At 42.8% G+C, this 9420-nt stretch overlaps 1 protein-coding gene across 2 annotated transcripts; it reads right to left on the reverse strand.

Moving 5' to 3' along the window:
* Positions 1 to 2663: 2663 nt before the first annotated feature.
* LOC117845122 (uncharacterized) lies at positions 2664 to 7347 on the reverse strand. Of its 2 annotated transcripts, none has more exons than XM_034726039.2 (6): positions 6955 to 7347; positions 5611 to 5802; positions 5307 to 5423; positions 5039 to 5188; positions 3738 to 3796; positions 2664 to 3087 (listed from the first exon to the last, which is right to left on the reverse strand). In XM_034726039.2, the coding sequence occupies exons 1-6, from the start codon at positions 7279 to 7281 to the stop codon at positions 2952 to 2954; spliced, it is 981 nt and encodes a 326-aa protein (XP_034581930.1). In that variant the 5' UTR covers positions 7282 to 7347; the 3' UTR covers positions 2664 to 2951. The 2 variants fall into 2 exon arrangements, with proteins under 2 accessions (XP_034581930.1, XP_034581932.1); XM_034726041.2 differs by having other exon boundaries at positions 5611 to 5828; positions 6955 to 7342.
* Positions 7348 to 9420: the final 2073 nt, after the last annotated feature.

Raw genomic sequence — 9420 nt, forward strand, 5'->3', positions numbered from 1 at the left:
GATATGGACAGGGCCGCCTGACAAACAGTAGCCGCGTTGTGAAGTTCGAACGGGAATCGACTCAGGTGGCAATCCGCTTTGCACGATGGCTTATGTGCAAGCTCGTGTGGGTTAATCCGTCTGGTGGAAGAAGTCGAGTTGCACTCGGACTCGTCCCCCCGGCCTCTGACTAGGTCAGAAATTGAAAATTCACCGAAATTCTCGACAAGATCCTTCAGAAATTGGCGCTAGAGCTTCATAGTTTGCTACTTCTTCTCTGGGGTTGATGCGATGTGGTGGTGGAAATTTCCAGTGCTGTCTGCTTCAAACGCCACGCCTGCTTCAAACGCGATGATTGGCTTGATGATGACTTGTGCCATCGAGTTTGCTGGTGGATTCTCTGCGAGAACCCCTACCTGGCACGCCAGCTATCGGTGTTTAGACCCAGCAACCTACCGAGGGGGGTGCCCGAGGTATTGTTTTGGTTAGTGGGGCTCGTCGAGATCAGGAACTCGAAGGTAAACGCAGACACATGATTTAGACAGGTTCGGGCCCCTGAATAGCGTAATACCCTATGTCCTGTGTGTTGGTTGGATTGAATTGCTTTGGAGGGAATCCCTTCCTCACCTTATATTACCGGGGATAGGGTTTACAAATCGGTTGGTTACAAGAATACTAGTCGGATTCGACTAGAGGAGTTATACTCTTATTACTACGAGTACTTTTACTAATCATCGACTAGTTCCTGTCTTTCCACGTAGACTACGTCGTCCTGCGCTATAGTCTCCATGTCAGGTACGTCTCGGTGTCCAGCCCTATATTTAAGACTGTCTAAACCTTCTGGTGGACCCATAGATATATGTACGATAGAGGGGTAACCTTCACCAGCGCCTGCGCGTGGTGAGGGAACCTCTCCCGTGTGCAGGCTACCAAATGCCATCTTTAGATGGCAGTTTGGGTTAGTTAGGGAGGGTCCACTGCTGGCCCACTTTAACAAACACCCTCCTAGCCCAATCAGACTATGGGGTGCAGATTTGCCAATTAACATCTCTGCATCCTATAGATCTAGCCCATCTAGATGGAGCCTATCTCACGGGTCCAGCTGAGGCAGTCCAGGCTACCAAACGCACCCGCATTTTATTAGCCATACATATTCGGCAGTGCTAGCATCCTGTAACAGAGCACGTGCAACATGGTTGCAACGTTGAAAAACGGCTTCACTTGGTCTTCGGGCTTGAAGCCGTTTTCAATTAACCAGCCAGATGTGTTCGATAATGTGACGCAATACTAGTGCTGTCACTGGCCCATTTGCACTTCAGCTCTTTGCCAATTGCAGCAAGGACCGAAAGACAGCGGAAGATGGTCCAAGTCAAGAGTGTTGAGCAAACACAAGTAAGGAGTATGTCACTATGATATGTGCTCTCCAGTTTCGTGAAATAAAAAATTATACGGAACTTGAGTAGGGGTTGATGTGTCACCTAGCCTAGCCAGTTGGGGGTTGTGTAGCTAAGCTAGACACACGTACGAAACCGCCTTGGTGGTCCCTTCCCCTCCCGATCACGATCAGCCAGGGATCGGACGACGCCCTGTCGATCGGACGAGTCAAAAGCCAAAGCCAAAGCCTACGCCAACGCCGGCCGGCCGGCCGGCACCAGCGTGCTGTGTGCAGCTGCAGCAGCAGAAGGGTCTCGGTCCTCTGCGACGCGCAGATCGATCGAGCTGGGCGTGCTGCAGCCAGTGAGCCAAATGCCTGCGAGGGACGATCAATGCAACGCGCGACCTGCTGCCCTGCCCTCTCAGGCTCTCACGCTACCTGTACATGCACACGCTGCTGTGCCTGCAAGCTGCTAGATAGCCTTGTACAGTATTTTTGTTCCTCCACTTGCATACTCCGTAGTTGCATGCGCACTGGCCGGCTACCACAGTGTCCGTCCTACTCAGATCAGTTGCTCGAGCTCGACGTGCACGCACGCTAGTCGTCTGCACTCTGCACTGGCAGGCAGGTGATCGGTAGGAGCGGCGTGCCGGCCGGTCTGCACAGTGTAGTTTTACAATATGTACTGCACATGTTCGTTTCGTTACTAGTGTAAGTTTATCAACAGTATAGTTTTCACTCTTGCAAGGAACCAACAGCAGCTAAACCATGATATGCAAACAGCTAGCGGATGCAGGAAGGATGCTGCTGTCCAGCGAGACTGGAAGAACGGGAAGGAGACAACAGTCCGGCCCCGACGACAAGCTAGCACTGTTCCTCGACGGCAACCGTACGGGCATTACTGATTTCTACTCTCATCTTCTGATGATGCTAGTTTTTCCACTAGAAGAATAGTTGCTGCTCTGGCTTCCGCCTTTCCGCCCACTAGAATGGAGAGAAAGGGCCTACCAAAATGCACCTTGTTACGCATGGGCTTCCCAGGCGAACTCATCGGCAAAGAAGCCCATCGGAAAACAAAACGAAACAGACACAACGCATCATCGGGCCAAATGCCGGCCCTCCAAGCATGGCGCATAACTAAATTTATTATTACTTTGGTGCTACAAAACTAGCAATTTCTAATATCATATCTCCTATAAAAGAAGATAGTCATTAAGCAAGATAACTGGTTAAGAATATTTCATTAAAGGTAAACAGGCATGAAAGTGCTCATGAAACTGGGGCCCGAACTAATTATAAGCCTGAGATCTTCAGCAACAATAAATAAACTTTTAATAATATTATTCCTTTCACCGCCGAACTAGGCATATCGACAAGATTACCTCCGGTTTATTCGCGACAAGAATCGAAACAATGGGTGAAACAAAAAATGACTTTCTCCAGTGGGAGGTCATCGCACCACACCTATTCCCATTATACCGAAACTAACTAAACCTTTCAGCTTGCCTTTTAATCCCCAGCCACCACAGCCTACCCCCACCACGGACAAAAAGGAGAGAAGATCCCTGAGCAGGAGCTAATCCAAGTAGAGAAGCTGCTAATCCAAGTAGAAAAGCGTCACGATCTTCCGAAGGTTCTTGGCCTCCTGGCATGTCTCCATCAGCAGCTTGCTGTCATGGAATGCGAAGCAGATCACCTGTTGGACCTTCGAGATGATGTCCATGTTGCATAACCTGAAGATTTAAGAGTTGCCATTAAGCATGCATAAAGATGATATTCAAGAAGCAATACTGATTTAGAACAAACGTGACTCGTCTTTCAGTCCATGTACAAGATATTTAGACACTGACAAATAGGCAAATACACAGATGCTCATTGTCGTGCCCGTGGAAGCGGACAGGGGGCCTGACACTCATCTTCTAGAATACAACAGATAAACCCAAATAATTTATGAGCTAATAGTGTAATAGTGTAGTAGTATCTACTAAGACAAATAAACTATTCTAAAGCTACAGATGCATACCCTTGGACAGAACCTAAGGCCCAATCTAGAGCTATAGTTCATGACATCAATCTGTCCAATGCTTGTTTTGATTCAGTGTCCTTTATTCACGTAAATCGTTCTGTAAGTGAGGCAGCAGATACCCTTGCAAAATCTACAGAACATAGTATCCAAACCATCTATGTAACGATCAATGAGTTAAAGAAAGTGATGTCTGCTTCGTCCAAAGCATAGTACTTTTTCCGTGCAATCACTGAAAAGAGCTGGAACTAACTGATACACTTATCAGGCATAGACCATATATGTATAGTGATACTGTTGGTGACAAAAATATACAGCATAGGAAAAATATGAGCAATTTGGAAAAGGTAGCTGACTGACCTGCTAGCCTCAATCAGTGGCAAATGGTCATACTGTGGTTTCTCAATCAAGTTTTGTACCTACAAAGTTTACAAAACGTTACTGAAGCATTTCAAATTTACCATATGGAAATAGAACATCAGCAGGATGCTACTTAACTCCAGATGCATGTAATTGGAATTAACGCATATGACAGTGGATGCCTAATAATCTACTGTAGCTATCTAGCCAGAATCCTAGAATTATAGGATAATGCTTATGGTTTCTGAACAGTTCATACGCCATGGTGAGACATTCTTAACCAAGTGATCACATTGATTTTTAAGCAAATTTACGATCAAAGCTTGATAAGGATAGCAAACGAAAAACCCAAGGATCCAAAATAAAATAACTGACATACAACAGAACTGAAGGTTAGTGGTAACAGCAGAATTAATTCAGAGGTCTGCAGTGGAAATAAATAGGATGCTCTCTTGGTGAAGGATGAACCAGGACAACTATTTATCTTCATATTACTCTAACATAAATGCACACAGAATTCTCTTTCAATAACAATGAAGGATGAACCAGGACAACTATTTATCTTCATATAACTCTAACATAAATGCACACAGAATTCTCTTTCAATAACAATAACGAAGCACAACGTTCTCCTCAAGAATGTTGACATGTATGATAGGGGAGATCACAATTAAAAAAATAGCTGTAAGACCTAACTCATAGTGTGAGTAGTAAGGTCGGGTCGTTTTATATTTATACAAAATGTGATAAGTTTCTTGTATTAGTTTGCAACCTTCTGTTATCTCCGAGGAGAGGTAAAGAGGTTGCTTTGTATGGGACTCTTTCCCTTACCTCTCTATAATATAAAAATACGCAGCTCTCCTGCGTGTTCGAGAAAAAAAAAAGACCTAACTCAGAGGTAATAATACTGTAGTTTACTGTAAAACAAGTATCATCAAACATTAGTCCATTAATAGAAAAGCACAGCTAAGGAAGCTTATGCACTTCTCAATTTGTCATACAACCAGCATCATCATGACCACCACTTCAAATATCATATGGATTACAAACATGGTTCATACACAAGCATGGGTACATCTTTTCTCCTTTTTGTGGAGCACTTAGAAATTTCCCACAACTTTCTGTCAATATGATGAAAATACTGTGATGAGCAGTCTATCAATTCAAATCCACTAAATGCCAATAGTAAATATATAGAACAAAAGGTATATTGGCACGCTTAGGAATCTATACTAACAGGTCTGGAAATAATTTTGACTAGAAAATGACCAGGTCAGAATAGAAACACCAGGAAGACTTACTTTGGACAACAGTTCTTGGCTTTCAGGAGGCTGCTTCTTTAGACTTTGAGGTAAAATTACAGTAAGCAACTCTGGCTTTTCAGCCCTTAAAGCGCCCCTGATAACAGCTGCATTAGTTCCGGAAGCCCCAGATGTGAATATATGATTTTTCTGCAATGTACACAAATATTACTAACAATGCTAGAGGACTCAAAGACATATGAATGGCAATAGCAAATAAATCAGGGAGATCATATGAATGACAATGGCACATAAATAAGGGACATACTGTTATGACCATAGCATAGCTCAGGATCTCAATAAGCTGTTGATGCATATACCCCATGTTGCGGGTTCCAAAGAAACCTATTGCACGAGGTCCTTGCTGCTGAATAGCCAACAGCTCCTGCATGACCACCAATGAGATGAGACCAGTTTGCAGGACAAAAGGCCATGTATGCAAAGTAGCATTCATTATTGAAACTCTATTTGTACTAAACTAACTTTCAAAGGTTAATAACCACTAGTGTTAATTTTGAGTAAACCAAAGAGAAAAAAATAAAATACGGTGTGAAATGACCAGAAAAGTTTACCTGTAGGTAATCTAGGTCAGGGATAGGCTTGTATTCTGGTTCAGCAACCATTGCAGTACCCTTGACGAGAGTCTCTGTCTGAGTAGGAATCTTTACACCATCATCATCTGGCCCAAACATAATAGCATCATCTCTTCCTTGACTCCTCACATCACCTTCGTGCCCATCTCTTCGCATGTATCCGCAGAGCAACTATACGAGCACAATAAAAACAGCCCCTGGCAGTAAATCATTAGTGAAAACCAAATATATTACAGCATCTGGAAATAAAATTTCCAGTTTTACAATTCTAGTTTGCACCTGTGCTGACTCGTCAAAATCAACTTCCCATCAAGTAATCCCAGATCTAGAGTAACACCAAAACACAAAAGAGGCCACAGCCATTTAGGACACAGCCTAAATTCAGTGAGCGGATTTGTATACCCCATTTTAAACCCAACTTTCCAGAGACATAGCAGAAACTTTGAATAAAAGATAATAATAAAGATGACAACTGACAAGAATCCCAAGCAGGCCAAATCCAATTCAGTGGAGCATCAAGTATTTAAAGAGATCTAGAAGTTTAGCCTTTGAGGGCATGCTAAAGAAAAGATATCATACAAACACTTTTGACATGTAATGATAATAGTAAACAGCATTTATCTGCAGAGGATGGTTAACTTTATGAATGGTGCATATCATTATCATTTATCAACCAGAAAGTTCCGTATCAATCGAGGTCGGTCCTACTCTGAGACATGACTTATTCTACACCTTAATCCCAACCGTACGGTTTGGATTGACAAGAGCATAGCTCAGATGCAGGGAGGTGTGAGTGACACTTGACAAACTTTAGACACAGGATCTAAGCATCAGCAACACAAGCAGGATTGGTTATTACAGTGGACTGTTAAAACATCTAGTTTCGATGAACTTTTTCCCTTCCGTGGTAAGAATTTTGAGAGCTCATTGCACCTGTCATGCTATAGATTTTTATTGCAATCATGGCGTGCTTAAAAATCTGTATAGTGTTATAGATGCAGAGGATTGACATGCATAAAATCTTAATTTGCGTTGAACTAGAATAACTGCTTAATTCTGTGGCACGAGGAATTATGATGGCAACCAATATCGATACACACTCAATTTGAGACCATCTTGTCTGTCATTTCCCTTTTCATCTTTGAAGGTGAAATTACACCAAGCATCACAAAATTGCCATCACAGCAGCAATGCAATCAAGAAACAGTTTAACAAGAAAGATTTGGTTAAAAAAAAGTGATCTTTGGAGGTGAAATTCTACTCAACCCCGTGATATCACACAGAGCACACAAGAAATCAAGTTCATCCATAGGAAGCAAGTACCCGGTTGAGCCGCGCCACTGCCGGCGGCGTCGGGGTCTGCTTCTTGGCTCCCTGAGTCCATCCCAGGACGGCGCCGCCGGGGCTCCGCGAGGCCGAGGAGCAGTGGAAGAATCCGCCAAGCCTCAGGTTCGTTGGCGGCGGCGTCCTCAACGAGGGGAGGCCGGCAACGGGCGCCGCGGCACAAGAACCCGCCATCGTCATCCGGCCCGCCGATTCCAATCTACGAAGAGGAGGGAGGGGGAGAACCACCGCGTGAAGTGATGTGCGTGGCGGCGCTCCCGTGACCAAACCGAGGGTGGCTGCGCGGCGCGGCGCGGCGCAGGTCATGTGGGAGGGGAGGAGGAGGGGGAGGGCATTGCTGGGTGGGCTGGGGATGAGACGAGAGAGGAGAGGAGAGGAGACGGCACGGCACGGCACCAGTTGGGCTGCGGCTGAGGGCGCAACTGGCTCAAGCCGGTTTGGTCGCTTCCTCTGGCGGCCTCGCTGGCTGCTGTAGTGCGCGTGTGGGGAGGAGCTGGACGCCTTTGGATAACAGGTGGCGCACCAGCTCGCCTAATCTTGTCGATGGTTAGTGGAAATCATGGTCGTTGATATGCTAATAAGGACATGTTTATGGAGTGACCAACAAAAAGAACAGTACTAACACAATACTACCTGTTATGGCTTTGGGCTTGCTAGTTACTCCCTCCGTTTTTATTTATAAAGTGCACACGTATATCAATATCAAGAGTTGACCAATAACTTGACTGTTAATTTTTTATTTTTATAATGTAAAGTTGGATTCGTAATGAAATTTACTCTACAATGATTATAAGTTTATAACCATAAACAATATAATATAAGGTAAACGAATGGTCAAAATGTTGTTTGGAAGACCGTACCAAGTCATGCCATGCCTTATAAAAATAGATGGAGGAACTAATTTGATGACTCTATCAATAGGTTAGGGTGTTAAGATTAAGTATGACTCGCTCGTATAATTGCACACACTAGAGAATTGACTTATCTTCTTAAAAGTGTTTAATGGCTAATGGGAATCATGACTTGTAGGTAAATATATATAATATATACATGGTTTAAAAATATTATAATAGTTATGCTAGCGATCAACAGGGTCTTGAACCCCACATTATTAGACAGAAAATGGTTGGATGGCTTTGGTGATGGATATGGTTAGGGCAGAAAATACACCGGATCAAAACACACATAACAAAATGAATCTAAAGTGATCAAAACCAAAATTGTCGATCCTAATCCAATCTCGAGAATTAACTAACCAACTTAATTCCGGTTAATTTGGTATCTATCCTCTTTAACCAAAGAAACACGGGACTAAATAGAGCAAAGGGACAAGTAATACCTCCTAGTCCAATGTAACTTGTTCTTATCTCACCATCATTTCTCACCTCTCTCTCCCGGTATCCTCACAACACCTCTACTTTGTTTCTACAAACCCCTCCCCGCGCGCACTCCTATTCATGGCAAGCCAACAAGCCGCCTGATATCAACCCCTTTGTTCCTCTTCGTAGAACGCGAGGGAAAGACCTCCACCTATATCCTTGCAGATTCTCGACGGATGGCGATATCATTTGGGTTCTCAATGAAACCGTCATATGTTGGAGCCTCGGTGCACGATGTTGAAGAAGTGTGACATGCCAACATTTGCAGTGACACCCTATCTTTACACGCCTCATCTCTCCTGAACCGAGGATGGATCGAGCGTGCTAGTACAAAAGGAGACTTGGTCTCAAGAATTTTGAAAAATATTTTGATGCCCTAGAAGTTCTAAAACAGTTTCGAAAATTTTAGAAACTATTTTGATGCTCTAGAAATTCTGGAACCCTTCAAAAGTGGCCGGTTTCATGAATTTTAATTTTAAGAAAGTCAAGGCTATGTGTGTGTTTTCAAGCAGAATATTTTTATCTCCATTTGTTCTATCAGGAAGAAAAGTTTAATGAATTTTGGAAATGATTTGGAGGTTGTTTTACGAAGAAAAGATGAAAAATCAATGCTTTGTTGACGGTAGTGCCATACGAGGAATTGAAGATATATTCAGTGTCAAATAAGAAAGTGAGATATTTTTTATGTCAAATGAGAAATTCTCTCCACTTATCAGTATGAACCGGTATTTTATCAAGTATAACACAATCTTGCAATGCATTCTCTATTGTCATTTTCTAAGAAAAACGTCGTCGCTACACTATTTTTTCATTACATGTTATAATATAGGATAAAAGAATTATTAAGTACAAATTCATCAGTACATTGTCTTTTATGATATTTTTTTATATATTGTACTATATACTTTAAAAAGGTTAACGGGTAAAAGGGATGGAAAAATAAAAGAATAGGAAGCTTATTTGTGAGCATCCAAATTCGGCGGAAGAGAAGTTTAATTATAAAAATGGATTAAAAAAAGAATCAACTATCAAATTTGAAAGGAGTTTTTTTCCGACCAAATTTGAA

This window comes from Setaria viridis, chromosome 2, assembly GCF_005286985.2.
Source record: "Setaria viridis chromosome 2, Setaria_viridis_v4.0, whole genome shotgun sequence".
Classification (NCBI taxonomy): domain Eukaryota; kingdom Viridiplantae; phylum Streptophyta; class Magnoliopsida; order Poales; family Poaceae; genus Setaria; species Setaria viridis.

Excerpts from the sequence above, each read along its gene's own strand:
- LOC117845122 (XM_034726039.2), bottom strand. The coding sequence starts at position 7,281 with ATGACCTGCGCCGCGCCGCGCCGCGCAGCCACCCTCGGTTTGGTCACG. Across the intron at positions 5,803-6,954 it reads CAGTGGCGCGGCTCAACCGG|TTGCTCTGCGGATACATGCG; the intron begins GTACTTGCTTCC and ends GTGCTCGTATAG. Across the intron at positions 3,797-5,038 it reads GCCAAGAACTGTTGTCCAAA|GTACAAAACTTGATTGAGAA; the intron begins GTAAGTCTTCCT and ends TAAACTTTGTAG.